The 21,046-nt window shown below is 37.4% G+C and overlaps 1 protein-coding gene across 1 annotated transcript in view; it reads left to right on the plus strand.

The window, feature by feature from the left end:
• Positions 1–444: 444 nt before the first annotated feature.
• Positions 445–21,046, plus strand: part of ZNF385D (zinc finger protein 385D) — an 863,057-nt gene continuing 842,455 nt past the window's right edge. Inside the window, exons 1-2 of the mRNA XM_027587443.2 lie at positions 445–521; positions 842–1,270. Coding sequence (XP_027443244.1) covers positions 1,165–1,270 — 106 coding nt within the window. The 5' untranslated portion in view covers positions 445–521; positions 842–1,164. The remainder of the gene's footprint in view (positions 522–841; positions 1,271–21,046) is intronic.

The following is a 21,046-nucleotide window of genomic DNA, read 5'->3' on the forward strand; positions in this document are numbered from 1 at the left end:
TTTTATACCTTTGCACTCTGTTCATGTTTTTAAGTTATTTGGCCTCCATAGCATGCTGAAACCCCATGAAAGACAGTGTTGCAGTGACTTGTTATTTCAGATCATCTTACAAATAGTTGGTGGTTCAGCTGATAGTAGAAAGCAGGTTTATATTTTTTGTGTTCTGCAACTCAAAATGTGGTCTTTGGATCAGCAGCCTCTGCCACACCATTAGACTTAGGGAGAATCTCAGGCCCTACTCCAGACCAATTGGAACAGAATCTGAACTTTAACCAGATTCCCTAGATGATCAGTGCGCACAACAAAGTTTGAGAAACACCCCTCTACCTCCTAAGCAAGGACAACAGAGGGTGTGTCTTCATCCCCAGGGTATTGTAGTTGGGGGGAGGGAGAGGGGGAAAGGGAGAGAGAGGGCAGGAGAGAGGGAGTTAGGGAGAAACAGAAGGGAGACTGACGGTGAAGGAAAAAAATCCCAGTAACACTTGGGTCCCTCAAGAGGGGTGAAAACGGGTTTTGTGGAGGTGGGACTTTCCTGTGAATTTGTAGTATCTTCACTCTATCACTTCGTATCTGCACTCAGGTTGGAGGTTCACCGTTAAAAAAGGGGGGGGAAGGGGGGTTTGTTTTCAGGTGTAACTGTTAGCAACCCAGGAGGATAAAGGACCTAAGCGCAAAAGGAAAGCCCCTTTCCTGAGCCTCCCAAAGCAGCTCAATGAGCTCATTTCTAATACCTCTAGTTTCTGGATGCATTTCCCTTCCTCGCATTTCTCCTTAACACCCAGGATCCACTCACTCCATTAAAGCTAGTTCCTCGCCTCTCGGTTTCTTTTTCTCTCCTCAGTCTTCTTTCTTTTCCTGGGCACCCCCGGGCCGGCCCCTCCCTCCGCGCCAGCTTGCACCTCTCCCCAGCTGGGTGCACCTGAGGCTGGCTTGGGCTCCGGACGCGTGCGGAGCGCCACTGGGTGCGGTGGAAGCAGAGGCACGCTGACAGCCGCCTCCAGCCCGCGCCTGAGGGACAACACGCGTGGCGCTTGCTTCAGGGACTGTTCTCCGCAGCAGCCGCTCACGCCTCGCCTCGTGGTGACTATCACCACCGAAGCTGCAGGCGGGCAGTTGTGCGCCCCCGGGGCCAGCCAGCCCGGGCGGCCGCCCCTGCTTCTCCCGATGCCAGGGCCAGGGCGCCGAGCGGCCGCCAGCAGGAGGATGAAGGGCTCGGCGGGAGGAAGAAGAGAAAAGCTGCTGGGGGTGACGAAAGCTCAGCCCAGCCACGGTAAGTTGAGCGCAAAAGAGGTGTTTCGGTTCAGGTGGCGGAGTTGGCTGGGGTGCTGGCCACGGGTGCTGAGCTTGTGCCCCCGCGAGAGGTGAGGCTCACGGAATGGGCATTTGCAGGGTCCACACCCGGGACGTCCCCTTTTCCCGTGTACCCCATACCGTCAGTCTGCCCCCATGCCTCTTCCGCTCAGCGCCCAGCAGGAGGTGAGGTAGATGTGGGGGCCGGAGTGTGGAGCGCAGAACCTGAGGGGCTCCCGCTGACTGAAACCAGGGGCAGAGGAAGCAGCAGCGGGGGGGGGGGGGGGGGGGGGGCGCCGGGTCAGCCAGGCTCTGGCGGGAGTCGAGGGCTGGGCCACCGAGGATGGGCCTGTCTCCTATTGGGTGTATGTGTGTTGGGGGGGGGGGGGGCGCTCCCTCCTCGGGAAACCTGGCGAAGTTGTTGGGATAAGAAAGCACAGCGGGCCAGCTTCATGATTGTCTTTTCTTTTTATTTTCTTCCTTCTTCGTCTTTTTTTTTTTTCTTTCCTTTTTTTGTTTCTTTTCAAGATCTTCAGGATGCACAGGATTTGCGCGCAGTGTGGGGAGCTACAGTGTTATAGGAAGCTTTCCTCCAGGGGAATAATTTTAACATTTAGGGGGGAGTTGGGAGGTTAAGGGTAAATCAGTGTCCCGGGATCTGGGATCTGATTGCCTTCCTGGTCCAGGGGACTGAGTTCGAAGAGAGAACACAGGGTGAGAATACCTTGTGACTTCTTGCATGTGGGGAGAAGTTTTATTGTGGGTGTAAATTGGGGTCAGAGGAAAACTGCCTCGCCCAATACAGTATCGCCCCTTGTGAAATGCTCAATTCCCTCTGTCCCCCTTACAGTTCAGACTTGTCTGCATCACGTATTTCTGTAGATGATGTTTGTCTGCTTTAGCTTGAGCTGCAGCTAAAGAAACAAGGATGTGATGTTCGTGGGTGTTTGAGCATCCCCAAATTCTGGAATCTTGAACTGACTTTGAAGACTACTTTGTGTTCTGTAGGTGTAACCAAGGACCCTGGAGCTAGTGCTTTTTTATGACAGTCCTGTGGTGCTTTCTGGGGATGTCATGGGGGAAATTTGTCTCTCTCCTCTTGAGGCTGTTTGCTAGCTGTCTGTTAAAAGTGATTTTCATGTCCAGTCAATTCTGGTTCACTGTGTTCTCTGAAACCAACTGGAAAGGCTTATTTCCCTCTGGGTTTTCATGTCACCCTTGCCCTGTACTGGGTAATTTAGTCACTATAATCTTTGGTCTGTAGGCATGAAAGGCAAATATGGGTCATTTCAAATTATGTAGATTGATGCAGCACAGCGTGTCTGGGGTTTGCTGCAATTTCTTCACATTTCCTTCCAGATGTTCCTCAGAAATTAACTTGAGCACTCTATCCATGGAGCTAAAACATAGACTGGGGGAATGGGCAAACATCTTGAGTTAATGTATTATCTTAGGATTCCAGTAAACAAAGTGCTGGGAGCTTGCTATGCTAGGAAAAAGGAACCTAGGCCAAAATATAGGATGTCTGGACTGTTTTTCTTCTGTGACAAAGTGGCTGAAGGACCTTTGGGGTCATTTGACAACAAGAACAATAGTAATAATGACATCAAACTTTTTTTTTTTTCCATTCACTGCACACTAAGCAACATACTAAGGGCTTTACAGCTCCTGAAGTGCATAACATCCCCAAGAAGGCAACATCCTTACATCTCCATTTTGTCAATAAGGAAAAACAGACATGTAAATTTTGGAAAATTTCCAGTTAATGTTTTAGAACCTGAGATTGCTGGACTCCAAAATTAGATCCTTTAGCCACTACACAATCTTGTTAACCTCATTTGAAAAGCGGGAGTACTACCTGAGTTCTCAACACCATGAAAAATTAGTACGGCAATGACCACATCATAGATTTTTTCACAACTATTTAAAATGTTTAATTTAACAGAAATGTTGAACTTAGACTTCAAACAAATGAAAATTGTGTGGCATTTATGTAATTTCGTCTGCCATCTCTAGAGAGAGCTAAATGCTGAGGTCTTGGTGTTTCCCTTGACAGTGTTCCTTCTTTGAGCCCCTTTATTGTAAATCAATAGTAGTATAGTCTAGCCTTTCTCTTAACAATGTGTGATTTATAACATCAAACATACCTGGTGCTAACATCACGTTTGTATGACTCTCTAGAGTTATCCTGAGGTCTACCTGGACACTCTCATATTTTAGCCAGCTTATAATTAATGCTCAGATCTTAACAGGATGTTGAATTTCTATTAAGAGATACTAGCAGCTTGTTTGAAAATTTCCTTTCTATTTTCAACAGTATTTTCAAAACAATTACACCCCCTGCTGTGATTTGCTATTTACTAGGTGCATCAAAAGTACAGTAATGAAAAATGTTTGCAGTTCAACAAAACATAGTGTCATCTATGGTAACAACTTCAGCTAAAAGATTGACATCCAACTGAGGGCTTATTTTATCTGAAATTTAATTAAGATGTTGCATTTCTTCCTGCAAAGTGTATGCAGGTAGTTGGGTACACGTCTTCCATTCTTTTCTTGTAATCTCCAACTTTATAAATTCATTAGTGATGAGTTCTTCAGATAATTTATGTTCGTGCTTGTCTAAAGATTTTAAGGTTTTAAAACTAAGAGCAAGAACAACAAATAAGATGCATGTGTCATATTTCTTCACAAGCTGTAATTATACTTATCTGGGGAATAGTGATATATGTTAAGTTATAGATCTGATTTGCCTGCAGATGAATGGAATTATCAGATAAAAGTATATAAATCCGTTGGGATACTAATGATATTCACACCCCAGATGTGGGAACAGCTTTGGAAAATAGAGAATCTTTGAGAAGTTAAGCTATTTTACTATGTTTCATTGCACTTGAGTAGTATCTTGTTGTTTTCAAATAAAACTACATTTCTCTATTCTAGTAAACTAGTGGTTATTCCCATGATTTCTTTTGTTTTAGGGTTAAATTATATTTTCTGGTAGTAACTTAGCATTGCATGAAATATAAATTTGTGTCTTTTCTCTTGATACATTTGAAGGCTTAAAAAATCACATTTTGCCTAACATAAACAATACATTTCTGAATATATATGGGTTTTAGCAGGGATATAAAAAATAGTGTAGTAATAACTTGCCTAGAGGTTTTATTTTTTGGAAGTAGATAATGAGGTTGTTTTGGGGGTTAACATGTTTAGCCAGAGTAATGAAGTATTGAAACTAATTTTGAATATGAATTGTTGAATTGCAAAATACTTTATGAGGAGTATCTTGTAAGTGGGTTAACCTTATAATCACATGAACATATGTTCTGTGTTTTACAAATTCAAGTTTCATATTTGCACAATAGGACTATTAGTTTATTTGATATTATTTGGTGATTTGAGTAGCCAGATCTCTGGAAAATTATTTAAACTCGGTAAGCATCTGAGTCACATTGATATCACAAACAGAAGAAACTAATATTGGGGAACAATTTTTTTAAATGTTTCAAGAGCTTAGAACTCAAGGTAGGTGAGACTCCTTAGTTTTTTGACAAGTGCTCTAAAGAGAGTTTGAATAAGATAAAGCCCGTGGGTTGAACATCAAGCAAGCACTTCAGTAGCCTGTTAGGAAACCTAGATCAGCTCAAACGGAGTTATGTGCCTAAAATTCATTAGTGTAATTAATCTTTTGGACAAGTGAATAACACATTAGAGATCATTTAAAAATTACAGTACATTAAAAATATCTTAATTTATATATTCTAGGGCCTGCTAAAATTAGCAATACCTCCCCTTTCTGGATTGACCCAGTCTTAACTTAAAAAATAAAGTTCAATGACAGAGAACTTTAAGGATATTGAGAGGCAGAGATGAGTCAAATTTCTTCATGAAGTCTTTATTCCATTTTAAATGTGATTTTAATCATATCCAGATAGTTCTGTACCACTTTGAGTGTTTTGCCCAGATTGAGCATGGGATTCAAAAAGTATCTTATTCCTTAACCTACTGATGAACTGGTAGAGAATACTAGTACAGCATTCTAGAGTGGCAACAGGGTCGGGGCTCCTGGGTGGCTCAGTTGTCAAGCGTCTGCCCTTGGCTCAGGTCACGATCCCAGTGTCCTGGGGTCGAGCCCCACGTCGAGCCCGGTGTCTGGCTCCCTGCTCAGCGGGAGCCCTGCCTCTCCCTCTCCCACTCCCCCTGCTTGTGTTCCCTCTCTCACTGTGTCTCTCTTTGTCAAATAAATAAAATCTTTAGAGTGGCAATGGGGAACTCTAGACCATTTAATGACTTTCTCTGTAGTGTCATCCAACCATATGTTTCATTTTTTTGCTTTATTTGAAACACAAAGGGGCAGTTCTCCCTGATCTGGAATTATATGTACCAAAGCAGGCAAACATGCAGCATGCCTAAACTTGGTCTTTTAAGTGAGAGGTTTACAGTAAAGGAGAGTTCTTACTTGGCATCCATGTAGTTACGTAGCCCATCTTCTAGCAAACAGTACTAATCTTGGCATATCTTGATTACCCATTAGACCTATCTATCACCATGAGAACAAATACTAATACAGTACAGTGTTAGGGAGGTCCATTTGAGGATTTAACTAAGGATTTCTCATAACATGGAGTCAGACTTTCTCTGTTAATTTTGTTTGTGATCTTGTAATGTGTCCTTTTTTTTTTAAAGATTTTATTTATTTATTGGACAGAGAGAGACACAGCAAGAGGGGGAACACAAGCAGGGGGAGTGGGAGAGGGAGAAGCAGGCCTCCCACGGAGCAGGGAGCCCGATGCGGGGCTCGATCCCAGGACCCTGGGATCATGACCTGAGCCAAAGGCAGACGCCCAACCAACTGAGCCACCCAGGCGCCCGTAATGTGTCCTTTTTTTATATCTAAAGAGTTAATCACTGCTGTTTATATAATTTCTTGTTAAAAATTAATAGAGATTTATTTCTCCTTTAACAATCTCTCATCTACCCTCAACTGAAATGAAAGAAAAATTAATGAAATGTTTCTATATTATTTTTATTTTACTTAGAGGAATACATTTGAAACTCCAGAAGGCATCCTGAAAAATCTAGATTTTAAAACTATTTTGTTGAGAACAACTTTTATGAGTTAGTCTCGGTGTACCAAATTTATCCAGAATACCTAGAATTTAAAGAAGAAAGATTTCAGGTACTGGATTGAGTTCTCAGCTAGTTAAAATCTTACATTCATCGTACAATTTGGCGTTAAAGTTATAGAGACAAAATAGTCATTTAACATGATGTAGCATTTAAGAATGTGAACTCAAGAACTAGAATGCCTGTTTGAATCCTTGTTCTTTTCCTTACAAGCTGTGAGAGTTTAATCAACTTACCATACATTTCTTTGCCTTATCTATAAAATGGTGGTACTAAGTGACTTATTTCATAGGTTGATTGAAGACTTAAGATGATATGCGTAAAGTGCTTCAAATAGTGTCTAGTAAAATGTGAATATGCCATAGATATTAGCTATTTTTAATCATTGTCATATATTAGTTGTCTGTAGTTAGCGCACCAGATTGCCACAAATTTGGTGGCTTAAAACACAGAAATGTGGAGAAGCTTCTTGCAGCTTTGGGTGGCTGTTGGCATGCCTTGGTTTGTGGTCACATCACGCCAATCTCTGCCTTTGTCTTCCCATTACCTTCTCCTCTGTAAGAAGAATTTCCCTCTGCTCTTCTTTTATAAGGACATTTGTGATTGCGTTTAGGGCCTATCATGGTAATTCAGAATAATTTCTTATTTTAAGCTCCTTAGCTTAATCACACGTGCAATGATTATTTTCCCAATAAGGTGACATTATAGGTTCTAGGTGTTAGGATCTGAGGGGCTGGAGTGGGCAGTGGGAGGATTGGGTGTACATTATTTTGCCTACTATAATCATCATCCTCATATTCTTGCACTGTGCTAGATGTATGAAAAGATGGCAGAACCAACATAACTAAATTATGGAAAATGTAGAAAGGATCAGAAATTTCATATATTTTTGAAGCACGTTGTCTTAATTTATGTTCAAATTTTGACCAGATTTTTAAATCAAAGACTTCAGGGCAATTAATTATTTTCTGTTCACTTCAACATAATGCAGTCAGTAAATATTTGATGAGTGGTTAGTATATGCTGATAGAGTACTGGTGCTGGGGATATCAATGTCGACAGGAAAAGCAAGGCCCTGGACTCATGGAGCATTTAGTGTATTAAAAAAATAGCTAGACAACTACTACCTTTCAACTAGTACTTTTATGAAGTACGATTGCCTCCTTATGTGTAAGATCAAGATTTTAGGAGCAAAGAAATGCTATTAAACTCACATTTGAGATAAGGAACTAGGCTAAGAAATACACATATACATACCTAGGGCAGGACAACTTTTAACTCAGTTTCTTCTGGTTGTAATATATATGCCATAAAATAAAATGAAAAATCAGGGACAAATTTAACAAAATAAATAAAAATACACTTTTAACAATATAAACAGAATTTTGTCAACCACATAATTAACTAGAAATATCAACTAATAAGATATTATGGTTAATTGGACTTGGGTTTAGCTGAAAAGTTAAGAAATTTTCTTCTAGAATTGTTATATTTTATATTTTTTTCTAAAGGTATTAGTTGATTTTCTGGCCTTAGTGAATTGACACTATTTAATTACTTATTCTTTACCTTTTTTTTTAAAGATTTTATTATTTATTTGACAGAGAGAGAGAGAAAGTGAGCACAAGCAGGGAGAGTGGGAGAGGGAGAAGCAGGCTTCCTGCTGAGGGGAGCCCGAAGCAGGGCTCGAACCCAGGACCCTGGCATCATGACCTGACCCGAAGGCTGATGCTTAACGGACTGAGCCACCCACAGGTGCCCCTATTCTTTACCTTTTTAAAGAAAATCATAATAAGAAACATAAAACATGAAAGTTGCCACCTAAACCAATTTTAAGTGCACAGTTGAGTGGCATTAAGTACATTCATAGAGTTGTGCAACCATCACCATCACTAATATCCAGAACTCTCTTGTTCTTGCAAAACTAAAACTCTACCCCTTTAAACAATAACTCCACGTGCCCCTTCCTCCTATCCCCTGGCAACCATCATTCTACTCTTGGTCTGTAAGTTTTTGACTATTGTGAATACCTCATACAAGTGGAATCATTTAGTATTTGTCTTTTTTGTGACTGGTTTATTTCACTTAGTATAATGACCTCAGGGTTCATCCAGGTAGTAGCGTATATTAGAATATTTCTTTTCTATTATATGTATATATTACATTTTGTTTATCCATTCATCTATTGATGGGCACTTAGGTTGCTTCACATTATACCTATTGTGAGTAATGCTGCTATGAACATGGATGTACAAACATTTCTTTCAGGCTGCTACCCAGAAGTAGAATTCCTGGATCATATAGTAATTCTATTTTTAATTTTTTGAGGAACTGCCATAATGTTTTCCTTAGTGGCTGTACCATTTTTCATTCCCAGTGCACAAGGGTTCCAGTTTCTCTGATCCTTGCCAAAACTCATTTTCTCTTCCTTCCTTCCTTCCTTCCTTCCTTCCTTCCTTCCTTCCTTCCTTCCTTCCTTCCTTCTTTCCTGTTGTTTTAATGGTAGCCATTGTAGTAGATATGAGGTGGTATGTTTTCATTTGCATTTCCCTAATGGTTAGTGTATTGAATATTTTTTTGTGTGGTTTGTATATTAACCGTTTGTATATCTTCTTTGGAAAAATGTCTTTTAAGTCCTTTGCCCATTTTTGAATTAGATTGCTTGTTTTGTTGTTCTTGGTGAGTTTTAAAAGTTCTCTATATAAGGGTGCCTGAATGGCACGTCGATTAAGCATACAACTCTTGGCTTTGGCTCAGGTCATGATCTTAGGGTTATGAGATTGAGCCCCTTGTCAGGGTCCATGATCTGTGCAGAGTCGGCTTGAGATTCTCTCTCCCTCTCTTTCTGTCCCTTCTGCTTGTGCTCTCTCTCTCTCAAATAAATAAATCTTAAAAAAAATGTTTTCTCTATATTCTGATTAATCCCTTGTTTGGTATAGGATTTGCAAGTTTTTCCCATTCTGTGGGTTGCCTTTTTACTCTGTTGACGTGTTTCTTGATGTGCCAATTAAAAATTTTTCAAAGTGCAATTTTTCATTTTTTCTTTTGTTGCCTGAGCTTCTGTTATCATATCTAAGAAAACAATTGTCTCCTCTTTACCTTTTTGGTGATGGGTTTGAGGTGTTTTAAAAACAACGTGAAATATTGCTAAATTAAATTTACAAAATAAGGGACTAGAATGAGAAGGAATAGACTATAATTGCAGACTAAAATACAAATAATCTCCTAAATGTAATATTGATCAACAAAGGCCAGAAAGTCCAAAAAGCCTGATTCTATTCACACAAAGTTCAAAATTAAGCTAACTTATGAGTACATCAGAGTTATCAGGGCAGAAGGGGGCAAAGTGCTGAAAATGTTCTGTTTCCTGATCTGAGTATTGATTACATGAACTAATTCACTTGTAAAAATTCATCAAGTTGTACATATGATTTATGTACTTCTCTGTATTTAAATTACAGTTAAGAAATTTAAAAATCAATTTGTCATTCAGAAACACATGACAGAGAAATTTCCTTAGAAGTAGGCAAGGTAAGTAAAGAAATGCTCCAAGCTATGTTCTAAGGGTTTTTCCATTTGGAGGACTTGGTCCATAAATTGGGCCATAAGTTTTTAAACAACAATCAGATCCATTGACACAGATACCATCAGAACTCTGTTGTTCAGGAGAAAAAGATCATTCCTAGGACTGAGACTGGAGGGAATTTTTCCCATGAGTCTTCATGAAAAGGGAATTGAATGGTGCAGTAAACTTCTGTGGTGTTAATGTAGCAGAGACTTTCATAGGAATCTTTCTTACAAAGTACGGAGCAGTTTAGTTACTGTATGCTTAACTTTGGCTTACCTTTGGTTTGGCTTAACTTTAAACATTTCAAGGTTTCTAGAGGAATGGGAAAGCCATGTATCCCTTAGACAATGCTTTATAAATTTTGCTCCCTTTAATGACACTTTTAGCCATAGTTCCATGGCAGTGAGCTTGAGCCCACTTTCTTAGACAAATTCTTAGTGCTGATACTCTTTTTTGATGAGTTAAAAACTGGAGTCACCCTGATCTTTGGGGAACCTGAGAAAATGGTTACCTTCTAGGAAGGAGAGGGTATGAGCTGCTGGTAAGTCCATATTTGCCTAGAATTAATAAGTAGGATACAGTGAACTAATTTGGATATCCCTTGACAATTCTTCACAGCTCTTCACAGGCCTCCCTAAGCATCAATAATCTAAATAATGATAGTTACAGTCCCATATTGAATAATTCCATTATGACAGGGACCATGTTGTATTAATCTTTCTACCTCTTGTAATGCTTGACAGTGCCTTGAACAAAGTAGATATCCCCAAACATTGTTGAATGAATAATTAAATTCCATTCTGTGGTTGACATGGAATTTGTACAAAATTGAGCTAAATAATTATCAGATTCTAATGATACTCCAAAAATTGCCTGAAAAACAACATAATCAATCAGATTTTGATAGAGTGTGTCATTTGCTCTCTTCAGAGAAAAGTAGATACAGCTCAGTTATTGGTTAATTAATGGCTTTAGTAGGTTGAATAAAGTTTTTTAGTACCTCAGAGAGTTTGACTTTAGGAAATTGCTTTCAAAATACATTTTTCAGTTCCTATGGATTTTGGTGAGCACTCTGTATTTGTAAAAATTCCTTATTTGTGGCATAACTCTTATTTATTAATCATAAATTATGTCTGATGCCAATGCATACTTCCTTGACTCTTTATAAATAAAAAAAATAAGTTAACCTGAAGAGATGATACCAGAACTTTAAAAAATGTTTTCTCTTTTTAGATCATAAATTAGAACATGATTTCTTAATTTAAATTTTCAAAAGTTGAAGAGGAGCCATTCAGAACTCTGAGGAAGTTAGAAGAAAGAATTTCTTCCTTAAGAGATTGCCTTTAACAAAGTAAAAATTTACCTAATTAGCATGTTTTAGCATGCATAAGAAAGTTTGAGAAAAACTAAATACTAATCAGGGTAGAAAAGGTTGCCATTACGAATGATGGGATTCACATCTCTATGTCCATTTAGAGCAAGACTTCTTTTCCTATTAATGCACATACTAAAATCTTACATTGAATTAGTGTTTCACAGAATACAGAAATGACATCTGTATTTTCTTATTTGTTTCTTCCCACAAATTAGGGGGGTAAGTGTTACCATTAATCACAATCACAGTTTTTTAAGTTAAGGAAACAAAAATTCAAGTGATTTTACAAGGCCAAGTAACTTGGAGGTAGCAAAGTTGGATCATGAACTCACCGTGTCTGACTCAAATCTTGATGTTCTCTGTGCTACCCTGAATAGTTTCTTTTTCTTTTCACATATGCAGGGAAATAGCTTCTGTTAAGTCTATCATACATTGGAATGAATTACCGGGGACAATGATAGTATATGACTATGGAGATGAGAACAATCAATAAATGACAGTATTAAGGGAGTACTAATGAAACTTTAATTTGAAAATTGCTCTGCAATGTATTCCAAGATAGGTTTTATAACCACACTCAGATTTGATGTGAAGATAAGCTAATTTTATGCAAATGCTAAAGTGACTTTAACAGTTATGTTATATACCTTGATGTGGTCCTTAAGGAAGATTGTCAGGACCATTAATAAGTTTCTAAATTGATTAGGCTAATTTGGTACTCCAAAAGGCATCTTCCTACAAATTAATGCTGCCTATTACATTCTGATTATAGCAAATTGCTTGCTTTCCATGCCCAAGTTTGAAAGTTTCCAGTCCCTGCATTTTTGTGCTTTCCCAGTCGTTGGCTTTCCATTTTGTCTTGCCACATCAGAGCAATGAATCATCTTGTCCATTAGCTGAGTTTGGAAATTCTGTGTTATTCAATGAATTTGTTTTTACTCCATCCCTTTGATAATTTGGAACCTGGCAACTTAACTACTTTCCCAAATGTGTTTGTGATGCAATGTCAATGAGTTTTGTTTTGAACGGCAAAAGACTGCAGTGTTTTTTTATCTTTATAAATCAAATGCAATATTTTAATAACTGACATTGTGTGTTTCAGAATAATAAAAGGTTTAAGGTAATAATAGCTAGTGATCTCTAGAGGGGCAGCATAATCAAATAATATTAGAAGGCTCTCAATTTTTATGACCTGATGGAAACAGAAATGTGACAACTGAGTGATCACCCTGATTATCAGAGTCTCATAGAAATACACAGTTATTCATTTCTATTCCATGAATTCCTACTAAAGAAGAGTCAAAACATTAAAGTCAAAGTGTTATTTCTTTGTTTCTAACACTTAAAGCATGAGGTGAACAGAGGGACACACAGACAACGTATGTCAACATAATGTGCCTCTCATGCCCCCTACAGTGAACAGGGCATACAAGGGCATTGGTATTTGTTCATTTGGAAAGAATTTTTAAGACTTCGTGTCATTGCCTTGTTATTAAACAGCATTGGATCTTGGAAGTTGGCTCATATGGAAGCATGAGTAGAGTCTAGTAAAAATGATGGTAATAAATTATTGAAATTTGGTTGATTGTCATAATGTGTATAGTGAATACAGTAAAGTATGTCCTTTAGGATACTGCCAAGCACTGCACAATACTTACTGTGTCTGGAACTAGAATCATGGTGCTGATTCCGTGAATATGGTTGTGTGTGTATGGAACTATAATATGTGTCCACATACTAAAGTAGTTTGGAAGTCACTGGGAGGTTAGTTTGAGGATGGCTTGGCATATTTTTGTGGAAAACCGTAAAAGTAGCTTGCTCTAAAAGAAAATTACCAGGCCTATGTTTCAAAGAAAGAGATCATGCTCTTCCAATAGTCCAGTAAAGGTTTATTTAGCTCTTACTTTATTAGTTCCTGAAATTTTTCAGAAAATGAAACAAGTTGTCAGAGTTCAATTGTGAATACTTTCCAAGATAACTGTGGAAATGTCCCCAAAGAAGACGTTTGTTAAAGCCAGCCAAGTGGCTGTAATTTTAATAGGATAATCCCAACCTCATGTGTCATGCTGTTTGTAGTTCTTGTTTTGCCTTCTGTTCAAGTAAGAAAGTGATCCCATAAACAATTTTGAGAACTTAACTCTCCGTTAAAAATACCTTTTCATTGAACATTATGCTGCCTTTACTACGTGTAACTCATTCTCTTTTACAAACCACATAAAATCATATGGCCAAGGAATAGAAATGATATCATACATTCGTTTACATATGATTTATAACTAGTTTTCATGCCAGTGAGACATTTACTGTCTCTATAGGGCATCATTTCCTGTCATTTCTACTGGTATTCCCATTGTCGTCTCAAGCTGAGTTCATCATTTTGCCCCTAAATTCAGCTCCATTTCTTCTTGACTTGACTTTTTCTTTCAATACCGACAGTTTTCTCAGAGTTTAACTATTTGTGTACATTAAATAGCAGATACCAATCTTGACTTAAAATGACTTTCTGTCATTGTATGTTAATAATCGTGAGGACCTAAAAAAAAAGGTCCTATAGTTAGTATCATTATATATTTTTTCAGATCTCACTATTACTGTGACCAGTACTAAATTTCATCAATGTCCCCAAAGTAGCAGAGCATCTACAAATATTCAAAGAAGATTTTGCTGTACTTTTGAGCACAATGCAAAAGCTGTCTATTTTACTTATCTTTCTTGTAAAAGGCTAATACCAGCTCATTTTTTAGGGGGTATTGGATTCTGCAAGACAGAAAAATCTCTTGGAAGTTGCATAGTATTTCTGTATATATTTTAAGTTAGTTGGATCAATTCCAGTCTCCTCCTAGCATTACCCAATATGGTAAATTTAAAATGGCCATACTAAGAGAAACATTCCACAATTATATTTTTATTTTGTTCCTAGAAATTAAGTCAAATAGGCAAGCATGTTTTCAGATTTCTTTCTTTCTTTCTTTCTTTCTTTCTTTCTTTCTTTCTTTCTTTCTTTCTTTCTTTCTTTCTTTCTTTCTTTCTTTCTTTCTTTCTTTTTCTTTCTTTCTTTCTTTCTTTCTTTCTTTCTTTCTTTCTTTCTTTCTTTCTTTTTCTTTCTTTTCTTTCTTTTCTTTTCTTTTCTTTTCTTTTCTTTTCTTTTCTTTTCTTTTCTTTTCTTTTCTTTCTTTTCTTTCTTTTCTTTCCTTCCTTCCAGGAAGTCAAAGCATCACACTTTTTGCTAGATGTCAGAAAGGGGTCATCTGCCTCCATTTCCTGAGTTCTGAGCCTGGATGTGTAACGAGATGTTTTGTAGGATTATGATATTGGGTCACTAAATCACATAGATGGTTCTATTAACTTTGGAGATGAGTATTTGCTTTTGCCATTTAAAATTTCAGTTCCAACTGGACATCCAATCTCAATGTCATTCATTCTCCTAATGCTCAGTATGTGCCTTCTTATAATGGCCATTCTAAATTTTGTCCTTCATTTCAAATCCTTGGTCCAATGCCTGCTCTTAAATTCAGAATCTTATCTGGTTTATGCTTCTCTGATGAAATAAAGATCATTAGACAAGCACGCCTTCAAAGTTTCCTTCTCTCATTACTAGTCACAGCTTTATTTATAACCATCCTGATTCACATACATCTCTATCTCAAAAGGATTGCTGTCCCAATGCCTGCTTACCTATTTTATGATCCACTTCCTCCTGGTACCTCTTAAACATTTTATCAATTACTCATCCTCTCTCTTAAAACTTCACTCTCTCTTTCCATCTGCTCTCCCTCCAGATCTGCTGTATTCTCCTTTCTATATAGAATAACTTCCTTCAAGCTGCTGCCCTAAATCTCTGCTTGTAATCATTGTCAAACTTTTGGAAAGGGCAGTCTCTGTGCTTTTCTTTCATTTCTTCACCTCAATTTGTCTTACTTCTGAGACACTCTTAAAGGGTTACGCATGAACTTTATGTCAAATCCAAAGGTCTCTTTTCAATATTGCTTAGTCCTGAACATGCTGGAATATTTGACTCCGCCAACTGTCCTTGTTATTCACTCAACAAATACTTACTGAGTGCCCAGTGCAGCATAAGATTCAAAACCTGGAAATATGGATAAGATTCAACATTTTATTTCCAGAAACTTTAAGTTAACTGGGAAAGGAGGAAATAATCAATTTAAAATAGAACATATAAAATGCTTGTAGTGATTAGATCTGTTTACTAATCAGTCACTTGGAAGAATTGCAGTATTCCACTCCCCTGAAGTAAGGTTATGACAAGTCATTTGCTTTGGCCAAGAAAATGTGATTGGAAGTGATTTGTCACTTTTTGGTCAAAGACTTTAAAAGCTGGTGTGTGATTTGTTAGGTTCCTTTCCTCTGTCACAGAGACCGACAGTGTTTCAGATGGTGGAGGCTTTGGTAGCTCATGACCCCGAGTGAGGATGATTTGCAGTGCAGGCCCTGCTGAACTGAGACGAACATGTTGTCTGAGCAAGAAGTAAGTCTTTGTTTACTTAAGTCACTAAGATTTTAGGACTTTGCTACTGCAGTGTAACCTAGCATATCCTGACTGATGCAGTGCTACACAGAAATGTAAAAAGTATTATGAAAATTGAACCCTGCACTTCTAGGCTTCTACTAGACTTTTCAAACAGTATGTTCCAGTGTTTCCTTAAACTCAGCATATTAAAAATAAAATTTCTCAGAAAAAATGGAAGTAATTGCTAAGCAGTTCATGATTGAATTTAATTGTCTTGCCTCTAACTGAAAAATGGTGGAGGGTCTGTGAGAAAATGAATTCATAACCAACTATATGCATTTCTTAATGTACTGGTCATTGTATTTCAGGGCTATCTGAAGTTTATATTTCCTTCTCCACAAACTTCTTGAAACTTAAAAACATTTCAAGTTCACTTAGAGATTGGGGATAATGATATGCTTTGGTCTATTTTTCTTCCTATCTGAAAGCTTCATTGTGTTAAGGCTGGAAAAGTACTATGTAATTATGTGTGTGAACTTCTTGATAATCTCAGTGATGGAATTTTCTTTTTATGTGCAAATGCTTATTCCTGCACTTTTCATATAATTAATGTTCTCACAGTAATATAGGACCTATTATAACTTGCTATCTCATTTCCTATACATACTGAACAGAGGGCATTGTCTGGAGGGTAAATGTTTTGTTCATTTAATGGTAGACTCTGATTTTGTTACCACCCTTACCTCTTGTTCTTGATATTTTATATCTTTTACTTTCTTTTAAATATCTCACCAAAGACTTTATTTTGTAATATGTCCAAATAATATATTTTTTATATATATATATATATATATATATATATATATATATATATATATATATATATATATATAACTGAGGATGACATTGAATGGACCAAACATTTAGAATGGCCTTATCTTTTTTTTATTATGTTAATCACCATACATTACATCATTAGTTTTTGATGTAGTGTTGATTTGTGCTCATATTTGTTACATTATTGCTCTATCTTCATCTGTTAAAGAATTAAGCCATTACAGTCTCTGTTCTATTAATCTATGTAATCCTGATACTTGTAATATTGATACTTGAAACCTGTCTTTGCATTTCCTTGAAAGCTTTAGTATACAGAAAATCATTTGGGACTCAGAATTCCAGCATTGACAGCCTGCTAACATTTGATTGAGATGAGAGTTTCTGTGGCCGTGAAGAAGGATACTGTGATGTTTGCTTTTTTTTTGCCTCCTTCCTCTTCCCTTCTCTTAGGCCTACCCTCGCTCTCTGCTGCTCCACCTCCAAATACCCCATGAAAAACACTTTCCTTATGGAACACTATATCAAAAACTAATGATGTAATGTATGGTGATTAACATAACAGAATAAAATAAAATTTAAAACAAAACAAAAACTCATAGATATTAAAAAAAAAGAAAGGTGATACTGAAAGAAAAATCCCATAAAGATAACACTCAAAACAGCAGTGTGTGTAAAATTTAACACTCCATATGCATCAAAATACACCTCCTGTGGGATTTGCTGTTTCATGTATGGACCATTTTACAAATGCTCAATAATAATGCAAAACAGCATATCTGTGATGTATAAACACAGATGCTTTGGTTAAATACTATTTGCATGGTTTGGTCTCTTGGTTTCCACCTCCAGCTAGTCATTGGAACCCAAAGTAATTAAATCTCAAGCTGCTTAAAACATGCCCATGTGCTCACACAGGTATATATCCATATATGAGATAAGAGTTTTTATTATCCCATATATGTTTTTTACACATTTGTTCTTTAGAAAGGAGTTGGAAGTATTTGTAACCTATATGCAGAAAAGAGAAATAATACTGAAAGGATAACACAAGGAATTTACTAAGTTAAGTATCTATTTATTGTAATACAGCTTTTCATGTTTCATAGCTTCTGTACATCATGATTTGGACATATATCTTTCTTAGTCTGCAGGCTCTACCATTAAATTTGTGATACGGTTGTATACTGTGTATGCTAAAAATCCTTTATTTTTTCCTTGAGTTAAGGACAAATGAATATTCTTTAATTACACTCTATAGATAATTCCAAGTGATAATACATTTTAGCTTGCTTCATATTTGATGATGATATTCTTGTGAGTTTACAAAAAAATTTTTCCTGGAAATTTTCTTTGTTTCTTCCTTTTTAATGGCAGATCTTTTTCTTTATCATCTTGTTAATGTTGTCCAGCTTCTTCTAATTTCTTGGAATCCATTTAAGGATCCTTCTTTAAGTTTTCATGAATTCACTGGTTTCTTGGTTTCCATTGCTCTCTGGGCTCCTTAGACAGCTGCCACTTGGAGATTTTATTTCATTTTTGTATGTTCCTATTTTCTTCTATTTTGTATTTCCCATGTCATCATTTTCCTGGATCCTACTGTCATTTTACTCGAATACATAACAGGTAACTTCTTTTAGAAATGATGTGTGTGATGTAAAATACATCCGAGTCTTTGCAAAAGAGTTTACAACGTATATCCAATGCTTTAAAAATGTATATATCATTTGATACAACTAAATGTGTGGGGATTTCTTCTAAAATGAATTTAATGAAAATATTATATATAAAGACTTAATGATAAGTTCACAGTTGCAAATTCTTTGCAAGGCATTGGAGACTATATAAAAGCCCTAAAAATTCATCTTAGCAACACAGTGGGAGGTAACCAGAACACATCTATTGACACTGAATTACACTTACTATATTGTGAATGAATAAAAAGAATCACAAATCTAGATTTTAATTTTTATCATTACATGTGTATAATATAGGGTATAGACACTGTTGTGCAGAACTTTCTGTGATGAGGGTAATGTTCTACATCTGTTTTGTCCAATATAGTGTAGCCACTAGTCACTTGTGGTTATTAAGCATTTAACATGTTGTTAGTGTGACTGAGGAGCTTAATTTTTAACTTTGTTTAACTTAAATAACCACAACACCATACTGGACAGCATAGGTATAGAAAACTATTATATTCTAAGGTGTCAATGGTGATTGTTTCTAGAAGGGCATCGTTGATTATAGGTTTTCTTACTTTTTTAATTCTCATCTCTATTTTTAAAATGCAATTTATGTTAAAAACAGTACAGGAAGCTTTATTTTGAAGAAAACCATGCCTGATATATATTGTTAAATTATGAAAACCATGGCATCTAAGTCATTTAAGATTTTAATAATACATAAACTGTTCATTTCTTTCATATCAACATTTCTGCCATATTTTAGGAATAATTAAGTTTTCACAAGGGATCTGCCTCTGTCTCTTGGATCAAATTTGTGTTTTAAGGGACAGAAAATTATTTTTAATAATAGCGGCAGCAGCCAGCATTTATCAAGACTTACTGAGCGCTGGACACTGATTAACATGTACTAACTCATTTAATTGTTATGGCATATATTTGAAATATATGCAGATACTTTCTCCATCTTACGTGAAGGATCGGAGGCATGGAAAACTTAAATAGGTTGCCCCAGTTACTCAGCTAGGATATAGGGGTATGGAGACGAGAATCTGACTTTCCAACCCAGGCAGTATAAAAGCCCTATAGTCAGCATAACTCTATCCACATTCAGCAAAGAGGTTGCTGGTAAGAAGCAGGTGGAACATACAATTTAAGAAAGAAAATAAATAAAAAGGTAAAGGAGTTGAGAGTTTGTGTGCGTTTGTGATTAGAATGATTTTCCATGGAATTTAGGTGAAGAAGATGGAAAATGAGAGCAAAGCAAGGGAAAGAGGAACATGAAATGTGGTAGGAAGGGATAAAAAGTCATGTCAGTTCTGGTAGAAGAACATGTGAGCAGGAAAGATAGGAGGTGGCAGTCAGAGGGTGGGTTGTCTGAGATTTAGGAGGGGTTTCACTTATTTGCCTTAAGACTATAATAGAAGAGTATGTGGCTGGAGTAGAACAGAGGGTATGCTCACTGAGGGTTAAAGAATTGAAAGAACAAGGCTTCGGAAGGGCATCCACATGCATGAAATCACCATGATATATGATAGGAGTAGTTTCGGAGAGAGTGATTGTGAGCCAGGAACTAAAATCTTGCAGTGGTTTGTGGATGACTGCACCAAGGAAGGGGCCTGGGGCTGCAGTGTGCTGTGGTGTGATTCACTTCCATGTTCTATCGTTCCTCGTAACACCAGGTTCTGGCATGAATACCAACTGGGCCTCTTTCCTGCACCTGGTGGGGGGCTACCACAGAGACTACAACAATAAATCAGGGAGGAGTAATTGTATCTTGCAGGACAGTGGCTGAGCAGCTGACCTTGATGACCATGATTACTGTTGGGCCATGGATATGGTCCAGGAGACATGGTGGAACACATAGAAGGAATGCTGAGGGCCCAGCCTGTGTTTCTACCCTTGGCAGGGCACAGATAAATGAATTTCCATGGATAGAGGGCCATACATGGGGTGAGGAGGTTGTAGCAGGAAGAGGCTTTGGCAGGGCTGATGGGTTCAGGTATGACCAAATCACCCACACCAGGAAATTGCTTGAGGTGGCTGGAGTGAGGCATATGACAAGTGTAGTCCTCTTGGATGCTGCCCACACAGAGGAAATAAACTGGAAGGAGTATCTAAGCTCACTGTTGGCTTGTGGGATTGTTCAAGTAAGGAAGAAACAATCAGAAGAAGACCAATGAATCTCCATGGGCTAGCACAAAAATAAATAAATAAATAAATCTTTTCTTCCTCTTCTTCCTTCCTGCCTCAACTGCAGTAGAATAGGAAACTTTCTTGAAAAAAAGTTGTGACAACAGCTGAAGCCTCGTGTCCCTGCGGGCAGAATTCCAGAGCTTGGAGGAAGGAGGAAGGAGGAGAGCATTTGACCCAACACGAGACCGAAGTTTTAAAATGGTTATGAGTGACTCTTAGTAACTGAAACAAACTCTTGAGATTACAGAATCAGACTGAAATCTTGTTAGGGGAGCCTGTTCCCTGAAGGAAAAGGAGAGACTTTAACAGAAAATATTTGGTAGCGGTTTTTAGAAAGCTACGTATGCCCCCAGTTTTTACTGACTGAATATTTGTGGAGTGAATGAATAACTCAGACTCTATTACAACTCAATATTATGCACTAAAGACCTGAGACATTTGTCCGTCAATCTTTAGTGACAGGAAATTACATAGACCTGGTGGCTAGGTCCTCATCAGGTCAA

Source organism: Zalophus californianus, chromosome 1 (assembly GCF_009762305.2).
Source record: "Zalophus californianus isolate mZalCal1 chromosome 1, mZalCal1.pri.v2, whole genome shotgun sequence".
Lineage (NCBI taxonomy): Eukaryota > Metazoa > Chordata > Mammalia > Carnivora > Otariidae > Zalophus > Zalophus californianus.